Here is a 14,463-nt window from a genome sequence, read left to right on the forward strand (position 1 = left end):
TTTTTTTTTTTTTTTTTGTACCGGGAATCGAACTTATGACCTCAGACTTTCAGGGGAATCACTTATGCCTCTGAGCTATATCCCCAGCCCTGTGTGCTGGGTATTGATTATTAGTAGGAGCGAGCAGAGAATGTGACATTACAGTTGAATGATCATCTTTTTTCAAGAAGGTGAGGCTTGGTTTATGGAAATGTATGGATCCTAGGGTTCATATTAGAGAGAAAAAGGGAGAACCTCGGAGCTTTCCCATTCTTACTTTCTAGGACATCACCATATGAATATGAAAGCTGGGAAAGGTTTGATCTCTTCAGATACCCGGATATCATGTCTGTCTCATCCATAGACTGGCAGTTGGAAAGTAGTCAGTATAATTGTAAATGAAACATTTTTTACTTTCAGAAGTAAAAATTTCAGAAAAGAAAAAAATAGCAGAGAAGATAAAAGAGAAAGAACGGCAACAGAAGAAAAGGCAAGAAGAAATTAAAAAGAGGGTAAGTACTGTTCATTTTCTAAACTACGAGTATATACAGAATTCTTACATCAGTGTGGTACAGTGTCTAATCAGCTACAAATATTCTGTAGCAATTTGAAGGGCTCTGTGAAGACTATAATGGATACCATAAGATAGAGAAATCCCAAAACAGATTGACTGTGGTTTTTGCATAAACAGGACACAGAAACTTCATGTATCAGAATGCATTTTAAGCTTTCACAGACATTGAGGGATAGTCATGATTGCCCAGTGGTTATAGTCAGTGATTTTTGTCAGTGGCTTCAGTTTTTCTAGTCTTAATTATCTTGATTATCTGTAGGGAACATATGGATTGAAATAAAAGTGTTCAGTTCTGTCCATCGACTTTATAAATGTTTTTGATTATTTGGAGCAGGATTAGGAATATTGTGTTACTTTATTTGTTTTTTGAATACAAAACACATTTATATGGTTCAAAAAATAAACAGCATTAAAAAGCATTCTCAATCTTTTACCCATTTATCTTGTATCTTTCCTCATATTCCATAATTAAATACTGGTTTCTTATTACTCAAAATTTATGTTTGGTTACATCTGTATATTCTTTTTTTTGTTTTGTTTTTTTTTCTGGTACCAGGAATCGAACTCACGACCTTGCGCTTGTCAGGCAGGCTCTGTGCTGCTGAGCTAAATCCCCAGCCCCCTACATCTGTATGTTCTTATTCTTCTCCTTTCTTGAATATAGTTTCTACCTTCATTTCTACTTAATATATAGTGGAGATCTTTCCATACAAGTCAAAAAAACCTATTTTATCTTTACTTTTTATTATGAGAATTTTCAAACATAAAAGTAGAGAAATTAGCATAATACAATCCTGTATCACTAAATTTAAATTGTTAACATGTTGCAAATTTGTTTTATCTACTACTTTGCTAAAATATTAATAAAAAAACATACATTTTACCTTTAAATATTTTAGCATGCATCTCCAAAAAAGGGCATTTTTCATATGATTATAGTAACATTATCATATCAAGTAGTGAAGAATGATTTCTTTTTACATGATCTATTGTTTTATATGTTTTTCTAGTTATCCCAAGATGCCTTTTAGGTATTGTTTGTTCAAACAAGGAACCATGGATTGCATTTAGTTGTTAATATAGCACAAGTCTCTGGGTAGTGAATGTATTCTTCCTGTCATTGTTATCCCACTTGTCATATACCACTCTGGGCCCCCATCCTGTCGTTCTAACCAAGGTGACAGGTCTCGAGAATGAGGTGCCCGCGGATGAAAAAAGAGAGACAAGAAAAGAGAAGCAAAAGTCTGGGATCAGGGGGCTTACAGCCTCTCAGACTGCAGCCCCCATTACCAATCTCAGTCACCTTTTACTGAGCGAGAACGAAGGGCATAGCTAGTGCAAATGGGCGGATACCAAATGTTTTAGTAATTAAAGCATTATCCTTCTCCAATTCTGCCTCTTATGCTGCTGGCAACAATCCCCAGGTGGACCTCCCACACCCAGCACCATGCTTACTCAGTTCAGCTGGGGGTTATAAGTTGACCACCAGTTATCAATCCGTTACAGTCATAGTCCTTACTTCCCATTAATTTTTACAATGCATGGCAAGACTGAAAGATAGGGATCTCCTGGAATTCAAATACACTCTTATCTTCAGGTGAAAGGTTTCAGTTCATTTTTGCAACAATAAACAAATCATTGTGTGTCTTCAGTGCTTTCTAATCAAAGAATGTCCTTCTCCACACTGCCCCACCTGTTGAAGGGAACAGGCTGGTTATCTTTCTTTTTTTTTTTTTGGAGACAGGTTCTCACTTCACAGTTCCGGCTGGCCTTGAGCTCACTATGTAGCCCGGGCTGGTCTCGCACTGGCAACTCTCCTCCTGCCTCAGCCTGCCGCGTGCTAGGATTACAGGCAGGCGCCAGCACACCAATTTTTTTTTTTTTTTTTAATAGGAAAGTAACAATGGTTAATACATTGCATATTGTTATCTTTAAATTAGTTACTCAGAGTACAAGATACTGACTTTTAATTGTCCAAACAATGTTAGCACAAACCTTCCTTTTCATTGAACCAAGAGAAACTAGTAGTATAACTATCTTAACTATCTTTTATATATATATATATTTTTTTTTCTTTTTCCTTCCTTTTGTCATTCCCCCATCCCAGTTTCTCTTTCCTTTTAAAGTTTCCTTCCATTTTACAATATTTGTTGTACATTTTGGATCTTATTTAATTTTTAAACTTCTCACAGTAGGGAGACAATATGATGTGTACACATGTACATCTAGTTTATTTCACTTACGAATATGGTCTCAAGTTGCATCCATTTACCTATAAAAGTCTCCAGTTTACCCTTTTTATGGCTGAGTAGTACTCCATTGTATGAATCAATATCTTTTTTATCCATTCCTCGGTTGATGGGCATTTGGGTTGTTTCCAAGATCTAGCTATTATAGTTGGTGCTGCTGTAAACATGGGTGCACATATATCACTGTGGTATGATGTTTTTAATTTTGGGAAGATAACCTAGATGAGGAATAGCTAGGTCAGATGGAACCTCCAATCCTAGTTTTTTGAGGAATCTCCACACTGGTTTTCACAGTGGTTGCAGCAGTCTACACTTCTACCAACAGTGGAGAAGGGTTCCTTTTTCCCCACAGCCCCTCCAGCATTTGTTATTGGTTGATTTCTTGATAGTAACCATTCTTTCTGGGGAGAGATGAAATCTCGGTGTTGCTTTTCTGTTTTCTATTTTTTAATGTTTTTATTTTAAAGAAAGTTAAAAAAGCAGTAACAGCCATTCTTTCTGGGGTGAGATGGAATCTCAGTGTTTTAATTTGCATCTCTTGAATGACCAGTGATGTTGAACACTTTTTCATATATTTATTTGCTGTTTGTATTTCTTCACCTGAGTAGTATGTGTTCATTTCAGATGCCCATTTTTGGATTGGGTCTTTAAATTTGGGAGGTCAGCTGGGCATGGTGACACATGCCTGTAATCCTAGCACTTGGGAGGCTGAGGCAGGAGGATTGCTGGGAGTTTGAAGCCAGCCTGGGCTACATAAGTGAGTTCAAGGCCAACCTTAACTGCATAGTGAGACCCTGTCTCAAAAAGATAAATAAATTTGGGGGGTCTAATTTTTTTTTAGTTCTTTTATGTTCTTAATAGTAGAACACCTGCTGGGTGTGGTGGTGCACACCTGTAATCCCAGCACCTGGGAGGCTGAAGCAGGAGGATCGTTGTGAGTTCAAGACCAGCCTGAACTGCATAGTAAGACCCTGTCTCAAAAAGACAAAAAAAAAAGTAACCCTTTGAAGAACAGCTGGCAAACATTTTTTCCCATGTGTTGGGGGTTGTCTCTTCACTCTGTTGATGGTTTCTTTTGCTATCCAAAACCTTTTTATAAGATGAGATCCCAGTTGTTGATTCTTTGTGATAGTTCCTATGCAATTGGGGTTTTATTCATAAAGTCTTTGCCTACACCAATGTCTTCAAGAGTTTTAACTGTTCTGTCTTCCAGCAGACTTAATGTTTCTGTTTTGATCCATTTTAAATTTAGTGCATGGTGAAAGATAATGGATCCAATTTTAATCTTCAGCATATGCAAAGCTGGATTTTCCAGCACCATTTATTAAAGAGGCTATCTTCCTTCCAGTGAATGTGTTTGACACCTCTGTCAAAGATAAGGTGGCTGAATATATCTATAGCTTTTTCTGCATCTTCTAATCTGTTCCATTGATCTTTGGGTCTGGGTTTTTTTTTTCCCCAGTACCATGCTGTTCTTATGACAGTAGCTTTATAGTATAATTTCAAGGCAGGGATTATGATGTTCCCTCAGGCTGATTATCTCATAGGCATCTGAAACCTTTTATTTTTATTTTTATTTTTACTTTTTTATTTTTATTTTTTAAGACAGTGTCTCACTATATTGGTCATGCTGGCCTCCAACTCATGTAGCCCAGACTAGCCTTGAACTTGTAGTGATTCTCCTACCTCAGCCTCCCAAGTGCTTGGGATTACAGGCATATGCCAAAATGCCTGGCTAAAACCTACATTTATCTGATTGCTTCTTTATAATTGAAATAAAGAAAGGGCGTAATAACTTCAGATGGTGACAAATGAGAGGGTTTTTTAGGTATTTAAGAACTTACCAGTTTTTGTAAATTCATTGTTTTACTCAGCAGATTATGTTTTGATGCTCAAATTGTTTCAGTGTTAGCCGGTAGAAATTCCTTTTTTTTTCAGTTTGGTACCGGGAATTGAACTCAGGACCTTGCGCTTGCCAGGCAGTCATTGTGCCACTGAGCTGTATCCCTAGCTTGGCCAGTAGAAATTTCATAAAGCTAATTCCTAAGTTCTTCTGTTGTTTTTTTTTGTTTGTTTGGTTTTTTTTTGATTTTTTGGTGACGATTGAATCCAGGGCCTTTACTCTGAGCTACATCCCTAGATCTTTATATATATATATATATATATATATAATTTTTTTTTATTTAATCAGGAGAGAGTAGTTTGTTAGTGGCCGAGTTCCTCAGGCCAGGCTCAAACTCATGATCCTTCTGCCTTAGCCTCTCAGTGCTGGGATTTTAGGCACATGCCACTGTACGTGACTCCTATGTTTACCTTTTGACGGAACCCCATTTGTTTCTGAAAGCTTCTTTATTTCTGGTATTTTCTAGTACAGTAAGTATCGGTGAGATGAAAATGGTATTTAGAAACAATGTAGTTGCTAAGAGTACTGCTGTCGGGGTGACCCTGCCTTTGAAATCCCCCTTTCATGAACACTGTGTGTGTGTGTGTGTGTGTGTGTGTGTGTGTGTGTGTGTGTGTGTGTTTAATGGTTCATATCAGTATTTTTCTTACGCTAAAAATCCTGGTTTCTAATAAATACATAATTGTTTGCTTTTTTCAACAGTAGTAATGTTAACTACTTTATAAAGCTACTGAATGAAGTTTAGGATTCCTTTGCAGTTCTTTTGTATTTAGGATATATCCTATTTAGGCTGTATAATCAAGTCCTAGATCATAAAATCATTTGAATAGTTTCCTATGTCATTTTATGTTGTTTGATTTTTATTTTATTTTATATTTTTGTCTTTTTGAGACAGGGTTGAGCTGTGCAGTGCAGGCTGGCCTTAACTCACTTTGTAGTCCAGGTTGGCCTTGAACTTACAGCGATATTACTGCCTCAACCTCCTGAGTGGTGGGATTACAAGTGTGCCACCATTCCTGGCCTTTTTAGTATATATATTTTAGAGAATTTTGTTTCTGCTTTGTTTTCAGTTTGAGATCTTTTCCTTTTGCATTTACTTTTGAATGTATGAAATGTTCAGAAATCAAAACTATACGGGGTCAGTGGTGTAGCTTAGTGACACAGCGCCTGCCTGGCAAGTGTGAGGTCATGAGTTCGATTTATGGTACAAAAAAACCAAACAAACTAAAAACTAAAAAAAAAAAAAAAAAATCCATACTATAGAAATGATCCCTGAAAGTATAGCCTTATATACAAACATCCAATACTCAGAAAAGTGTCATTTATGTGAGAGTAGGTCTTAAATATTCTCATCATACAAAATATGTGAGGTGATAGATATACTGATCAGCTTGATTTAATTATTTTACAATGTGTATACATATATATATAAAATATGTACACTATAGCTATACACAGTTTGTTAGTTATAACGTAATAAAACAGGGGAAGGATGTTTCAGACATCCATTCCAAACTTCTACCTGCTCCCTATAGCCTCCTGTAATCAGATTTCATTAGTTTCTGGTTGATTCTCACTCTTTTTGATAGCTATATAATATTCTGTTGCTTAGGTGTTACCATAATTTATTTTACAAGTTATCTATTGATGGGTAGTTGGTTTTTACATCAGGTCTTTCTTTGATAAATACTTAAGTAAATAACTATATAAATTGTTTTTTGGTGGTGGTGGTGGGGATACAGGGAATGAATCCAAGACCTTCATACTTGATTTAATTATTTTACAATGTATGTAAGAGCTACATCCCTAGCCCTTTTTGTTTAGTAGTTTGAGACAAGGTCTTGCTGAATTGCTCAGGGTGGTGTGGAACTTCCGGAGTTCTGTGATTACAGGTGTATGCTGCCACACTCAACTACATATTGTCCTTTCTAACAGGTATATCCATATTTAAAAGATAAATCCCCAAATACGGCATTGCTGAGTCAAGGGAAATCACATGTATAGTCTTAGGTTCTCAAATTGCCTTTTACGTAGGGTTATTCTAATCTGTATTTGCTAACAGTGCAAGAGAGTGCCTCCTCCCCTGGTCCTCCTTGGTTTGAAACCTTTTAGGTACTTTTTAATAATTTAGTTTTTTGTTTCATTGGTATTTTAAAAATTTTATCAGTACAGTTTAGATCTACATAATGATAATATTCATCATAGGGAATTTGTACCTGTGCACGGTACATCTTACTGCTTCTAGTTTTTCCTATTCCCCTCCCCTCCCTTCAGCCCTCATTTGTTTTCTTGAGACATGGTCTTGTTATGTGATCTAGGCTGGCCTGGAACTCCTCATGGTCCTGCTTCAGCCTCCCAGAGTTTCCGTTTTCTTTGGTTGTTGTAGAAATTACATAACAGTGTATAGAAGATATACATTAAAGTGTTAACTGTCATCTCAAAGGAATGAGATTTGGAAATAAGTGAAAACTTTTTTTCTTACTATTGTATCTTTTTGCATGTTTTACAGTAATTACTTTTTTTGGACAGTGGTGCTGGGGATTGAACCCAAGGCCTCTTGAACGTTAGGCACACACTTTGCATAGAGCTATATCTTAGTCCAATACTTGCATTCATAATTGTGTACTAAATACATAAAAATAAAAGGGAGACACTTTCTGATGCTTTGAGTAATGACATATTTTTTTAACATGTTCATGATGGGGCTGTAATTGATATATCTGACTGCTGGGCAGCTCTGATTTCAGTTCAGTCATCCTGCCTTCTTGACCATTGGTGGTACATGCATGAGTAATTTGTGGTGTAGCAATTGTAAGTACATACTACATGCACCAGCAGTGAGATACTTGTGAGATTTCCATGTTAAAATTTAGAGAATTAATTATTGATAAATTATTAATTTAATGGAATAAATTCGTTGGTTATTAGATGTTTTAAATTGGTATAAATAGTACTCATTTTTATATTTGGGCAGTAATAATTCACATTCAAGCAACTAATTAGATTTGGTCTCTTTATAGCCTTTTTATTTTATTTGTAAAAAGCCCAATAAAAGTGACTAGATCTCTTGGTACCATTGGTGATATAAGCCATTTGAGACAGTCACGCTTGTACCACTCAAGCCTGTGGGAACGTGTTACGGTGTACATAGTATTGTTAGATGGATGTGCCAGATTTCATTACTGTTCTTTGTTGGACATTTAGGTTATCTCTAAAATTTTCTGAAATTATGCTTCTTTGTGCTTAAATCTTAGGTATCTGAAGATCAATACCTAGAAGTAGAATTACTTAATTAAAGTATCTAAAAAAATTTTTTTCAGGCTGGGGCTTAAACTCAGGGTTTCAGTCATGCTAGGTAAATGATCTACTATTGAGCTATATTTTCAGCTACCATATGAAAGTTCTTTAAAACTTGATGCATATTACTTCTGCTGTAGCAAGTTGTCCCAGGATAGTTTGTGCAGCAGTATGTGAGGTTGCCTTTTTCCCCTTTCCCATAAGCTTAGTTCCTTATTTCTAAAAAAAAAAGTGTATAGAGTGAAGTGTGATAGCACATGCCTTTAAAGCGGCCTTTGGGAGGCTGAAGCAGGAGAATTGCAATTTCAAGGCCAGCCTGGATAAATTGGCAAGGCCCTTTCTCAAGAAACAAAAACAAAACAAAAAAACCTCAGTCGTATTGGGTTCACATTTCACTTCTGTTACATTACTAACTAGATATGTTAACTTCTGTTATTGTGGGCTAATTGTTTAACTCCTCTGCCTCTTTTTTTTATCTGTACAGTTAGGATGAAAATATCTAAAGTATAAGCCAGGCCTTGTGACACATTCCTGTAAACCCAGCACTTGGTAGCCTAAGGCAGGAGGATCATAGCTCTAGTTTCACCTGAGCAACTCACAGAGACTGTCTGGAAAAAAAGGGAGTGGGGCTAGAGACGTACCTCAGTATATACCTGTGTTCAATCCCCAGGACCAGAAATGTACTGATTCCATCTTAATCTCAGCCTTCTTAATGTTCTGTTCCATTTTATTTTAGTTAGAAGAACCTGAAGAACCTAAAGTGCTAACACCAGAAGAACAATTAGCAGATAAACTGCGGCTAAAGAAATTACAGGAAGAGTCAGACCTTGAATTAGCAAAAGAAACTTTTGGTAAGGTGGAGGTGCAGTTACATTGTACCAGGTGAAAGTTCTGGAAGTCTTATTAGGAAGTCTTATTAGTTGTGAAATACAGAAAACATCTTCTTTAAAGGAAACATGATACTGTGTCTAATTTTATTATTATTATTTTGGTACCAGAAATTGAACTCAGGACCTTGTGCTTGCCAGGCAGGCGCTTGTGCCACTGGGCTATATCCCCGGCCCTACTGTGTCTAATTTAGACACCAGAAAGCAGTTTTAGTCTGTATTTACTTGAGAAGGTAAAATGAGGCACATGATTTTGAATAATTATTTGGAGTATCAAAAGATTTTTAAAGGAAGTAGTAAGCTGGACGTGGTAGCGCACGCCTGTAATCCCAGCACTGAGGAGGCTGAGACAGGAGGATCATTTCGAGTTCGAGACAAGCCTGGGCTACAAAATGAGCTCAAGGCTGGCCTGAACTGCATAGTGCGACCCTGTCTCAAAAAGATACACACAAGAAATTTAAAAAGTTAAAAAATTAAAGGAAGTAGACATTGGATCCAAATAAGTAATACTGTTGCCTAGAATATATTTATTGGCTGGATGAAGTTGAGATGAAATCAAAGGTCTGTAGCTTTGAAATTTAAATACTGAGCTGACTACAGTGCTAACCTGTTGGTTTAAATCTACCTAAGACTGGGACAGTGGAATACTGGTGCAGGTCAGGCCTCTGTCCTTGGCTTCTTGTGCTTAGGGTCATTTCTTTCTGTGATCCTTTCCAGCCCTATAGTGCCCCTGTCTTTGAAGGGCTATCATTATGCCTGCAGCTGTGATAGATGGGTGAGATAAAAGCAATGTAGTGTTCCAGGAGAGTCACATGACACAGGGTAGGATAAAAGACATGGCAGAGAGAAATAGTTAAAGCCTTCAAACAGATTTCTTGCTGTTACTTACGGGTGCTTTTCAGAATAAAGCATCAAATAATTAAATAACTTTGAAATTGAAATCTGTAACCAAGAACTGTGTAGCTCTTTGATGGCATCTCAAAACCCACTTATTTATTGCAAAATGCCAACTGCAGTTAAAGCGTAATGCTGAGGTTTTAGTTTAGAAAAAACAACTCATACACTTGGCTCACAACAGAGAAGGCTCTATGTGCCCGTTGCGGCACACGTACCATAGGTTCACTACCAATTCACTCCACCCTTTGTCTCTAAAGTGTATTAAGGGCTGACTTAGGAAGCAATCATTGCTTTTCCTTAGGAAGTGAGGACCTGCCAGTGGCTGTGGGTGCTCCTGTTGTTTGGCAGGTCCTAAAAGTTCTCATCTAGTTAAAGAGCACACTTGGCTTTTATTCGGTGTCTTTACAGCATGGTGAAAGCTGCCAGTGTGCCTATCAAAGAGGTGAATTTATGTGATGTGCATAAAGCCTAGTATGGAGCACCAGTGTGCATACAGTCATTGATTATAGGAGCGATCTTTTTGTGCTCTTTTGGCAGCTTCTGAATCCTGTGGGTGCTTTGTAATATAACATTTATAATGAATGGGAATACATACGGTTTTATTTACAAAGGAAGCTTATTATATTGAAATAGGTATTACAACACTAAAATGACAAATTTATGACACAGAATTGTTTATCTGTTGATCTGTTGCGAGGTGCTGGGCATTGAATTAGGGCCTCACAGCTGTGCTCCCAGCCCACCCGTGTTTTTAATATATATATTCAGTAGGAGCCAGTGTCAGGTCTACTATGTATTTTGAAAGTAATGATGACTGGACAATAACAGAGGAAGAAGTATCTGCAACAGCTGTCATGTGATATGTGTGGTCTCCGCTGGAAGCTGTTATTACCTACTGCCCATAATAAAAAGTGAAGGAAATGGTAAATTACAGATTAGAAAAAAGTCAAGATGTAAGTTTTTTTCCAATTCACGGATTCCCTAAATTCTGTTCAAGGAGTCCAGTAGACCAGGTTAAGAACCCTTGTTTTGGAATGAAGTAATAGGGTTATTTATATAGCTAATTGGTTTATAAATATTAAAAAGAAAACCCTAATATTTTTAGTGCTTCTTCTCTTTCGCAGGTGTTAATAACGCAGTTTATGGAATAGATGCTATGAATCCATCTTCAAGAGATGATTTCACAGAGTTTGGAAAGTTACTAAAAGATAAAATTACACAATATGAAAAGTCATTATATTATGCCAGTTTTTTGGAAGCCTTAGTTCGAGATGTGTGTATTTCATGTAAGTAATTTTATTTTATTTATTTTTTTAAGAGCAGAATATATTTATTGAGGGAAAGAAAGCTTCTGTCCAAGAGAGGGACAGAAGGGGACCTGAGCAGGTTGCCCAAGGACCTTGCCCTTCCCAGGGACTTTCTAGAGCAAAACGCCAAGGTGAGGTGAGTCCAAGATAGGGGGAAAATGGGAAATTACAAGGTGGGTTTGAGGTGGGACAAAACATTGGTCAGCCAATAAGATTACAAGTATACTTGTTCAGGTAAAATTGAGTGAACTGGGATCAAATGGGGAAGTGAGTAGCAAGCAGGCATGAATATAGAACAGAGGCTTTTCCTGTGGAGGGTTGGGCTAGTGACTCTTTCTGGCTTTTTGAAGGTCGTTGTTAGTTATTTAGAGTATGAGTCCCTGATGTTCACACTTAGGGAGGTGTGTGGGTGCATTTGTTTAGTCCTTTTGTCTTGAGGTCTGGCCCACAGGTATCTCATCTTGTCTTTCATGTTGGCTTCTTCGAGGGCCTGGCCCTGTCTGACCACCTATAATATTTCTGTCTAACTCAGCTGCCTATGACATTCCCCACTCTGAAGAAGTAACCCGAACTGCCATGAGGGAGTAACGGGCAGTGACTGCTCTGGCTTCTTCAGGCTGAAAGGGGTCGTAGTTGTTGATCGGCAGTCAGAGATACTCTTCAGAGGGTCTATCTAAAGGCCCTCGATAGACACCAGGCGTTTTCATCTTGGGTACGCGTATAGCTGTAAGTCTCCATCCAAGGATCTCGGAGGGGACCTCCAAAATGATACAGGAAAAAGAACTCCCAACCTGAATGATACCTGGGATGAGTGCGTGTTCTCTAAAATTGAAGATGAATTGTAGCAACAGTGGAGGTTAAAAGCAGAATATATTTATTGAGGGAAAGAAAGCTTCTGTCCAAGAGAGGGACAGAAGGCCCCTCATGTAAGTAATTTTAATCTCTGGCCTCTCTGGCTAATTTAGTTAAGGACATCCTCAAGAGGATGGGAGGGTTTATGTGGTTGGTTTTTGCCTTTTGATGGTATAATACAGACTCAGAATTTGTGTAATTACCTTGGCAATGTTCTGCATGTGCAGTAGTGTGAGTGTTGGGTTTTTTGAGGAGGGTGGGACAGACTCCCTTGTTTTATTTTATTTACTTATTTTTATTTTTTGTCTTTTTGAGACAGGATCTCACTATGCAGTTCAGGCTGGCCTTGAGCTCACTTATTGTAGCCCAGGCTGTTCTCAAACTCCTAATTATCCTCCTGCCTCAGTCTCCTGAGTGCTTGGATTATAGGTGTGCACTATAACCTGGCTTTCCTTCTTGTTTTAATAGTGGCTTTCCAGACAGACATTTGGGCTTGTAGGCAAGATAGCTGGTCAAACACCAGCCTGTTCTTTTTATCTAATAATCTCGTGAAAGAAGCTATAAAGTGTCTTTTGGGGGAAGTGGTCTCTGGACTTGTGGGATTAGAGGTGGCTGCGATTTCACATATTTTATGAATGAGAAAGCCTAAGACACTAAGACAAGGTACAGGTTGCTTGACAGAGCTGACATTCTCTGGGGCTGGGTGGCTATGGTGCCACGCCCTACAGAGTCAATATTTCTAGGTAGAGTGTATGGGCATGACAGCGTTGGGTGGTGTAGCACTAATGTGGATAGGACTGGTTTTGCCGGTATGTGCTGTTTTTAAGATTGAGAAAAAAGAATCCTATATAATTAGTTAAAATTGAGTTTTCTAGCCAGGGATGGCAACGCATGCCTGTAATCTCTGTACTCAGGAGGCTGAATCAGTAGGATCACCAGAAGTTTGAAGCCAGTCTAGGCTTCGTAGTGAGTTCCAAGACCAGCCTGAACTACACAGTGAGACCTTTAAAGAAGGGTGGGGGGTTGTTTATGAAATGATCATCAAGCTGGAGTTTTAAATTTGATCAGTGATATACCCAGAGGTGTTATTTTATTCTACCTGCACTGTTTTTGTTTTTGGAGGTGCTTTTTAAAGCACTGAAGGTTGTGTGGCGGATAAAACTGGTGGTTCTTTCCCGCTTCAAGGATGGGAGGATAGGGGCTGGGGGTTTAGCTCAGCGGCAAAAGTGCCTGCCTGGCACGCGCAAGGTCGTGAGTTCGGTTCCCAGTACCGGAGAAAAACCAAAAAAAAAAAAAAACAAAAAAAAGGATGGGAGGATATATTGTCCACTAAACAGGCCTGTCACTAGTAGTACACTGGATAGTAACTGGTTTCATTATAGCTCCTGTGCTAGAGAATAGAGACTCCTGAATGTAGGGGGTTTCACCTGCAGGCTTAAGAATTTTTTGTGGGAGTTGGGGGGTGGGTGTTGCCGAGCTGGAAGCAGATAGCGCAGGGCTGTAATCCCAGCACTGAGCGAGGCTAAGGCAGGAGGATCGAAAGTTTAAATACTGCCAGGGCAACTTAGCAAGCCTCTGTCTCAAAATAACCAAAGAAAGGGCTGGGGATGTAGCACAGTACATAGTAGAGTGTCCCCAGCCTTAATCCCCAGTACTGGAAAAAAATTGTTACTGGGAATGGCAGTAAATACCTGTAACACCAGCATTGGGGAGGTTGAGAAGCAGGAGAACCATGAGACCATCTTGGACTGACACCCTGTCTCCAAAAAAAAGTCATTTAGCTACTCTGACTGAATGTTTAGGGTATAGGTATGGTAAAGGAAGGGAGCATTGTGAGCTAGAAACTTTCCTATGGTTGAGCTACTTTGTGCTGGTAATTACAGGTCATTATACAGGATGTGATACCAAAAAAAAGTGAATGTTTAAATTTATCACAGTGAGCTGGGTGTGGTGGCGCACACCTGTAATCCCAGCACTTGAGAGGCTGAGGCAGGAGGATCGCTGAGAGCTTCAGGCCAGCCTGGGCTACATAGTTCAAGGCCAATCTGAACCACATTGTGAGACCTTGTCTCAAAAAAAGAAAATACTCGTCCTCACTTCAAACACACCCATCATTCTTTCATGGTTGTTTTGACTTTGGAGAAGAGCCAGGAGTAACACAGTGCCAGATCTGGTGAATAAGATGGGTGAGGACTCACTATAATGCTTTTACAAGCCTTTCTGCTAGATGGTACTTGGGAGCAGTATTCCTTATGTTTTTGATCACACCCTGTGGAAACATAAGACTTCCAGAACTGTTTGAAAAAGTGGCAAGAACAATGGATATGTCTTTTATTGTAATTTTTAAAAAAAAATTTTTTTTGATCAGGAATTGAATTCAGGACCTTGCACTTGCCAGGCAGGTGCTTGTGGCACTGAGCTATATTCCCTGGCCCCGATTTTTTTAAATTCTAAAACTTTTTTGGTACGGGGGTTGAGACAAGGTCTCGCTATGTGTCTTTGTGGGTTTTTTTTTTTT

The 14,463-nt window shown here is 38.5% G+C and overlaps 1 protein-coding gene across 1 annotated transcript in view; it reads left to right on the forward strand.

Moving 5' to 3' along the window:
* The window catches only part of Eif3j (eukaryotic translation initiation factor 3, subunit J), a 19,025-nt gene that overhangs the window by 2,282 nt on the left and 2,280 nt on the right, over positions 1–14,463 (forward strand). The window contains exons 3-5 of the mRNA XM_005381693.2: positions 400–491; positions 8,739–8,853; positions 10,911–11,072. Coding sequence (XP_005381750.1) covers positions 400–491; positions 8,739–8,853; positions 10,911–11,072 — 369 coding nt within the window. The remainder of the gene's footprint in view (positions 1–399; positions 492–8,738; positions 8,854–10,910; positions 11,073–14,463) is intronic.

The sequence above is a fragment of the Chinchilla lanigera genome, unplaced genomic scaffold (genome assembly GCF_000276665.1).
Source record: "Chinchilla lanigera isolate Chin_1 unplaced genomic scaffold, ChiLan1.0 scaffold00015, whole genome shotgun sequence".
Lineage (NCBI taxonomy): Eukaryota > Metazoa > Chordata > Mammalia > Rodentia > Chinchillidae > Chinchilla > Chinchilla lanigera.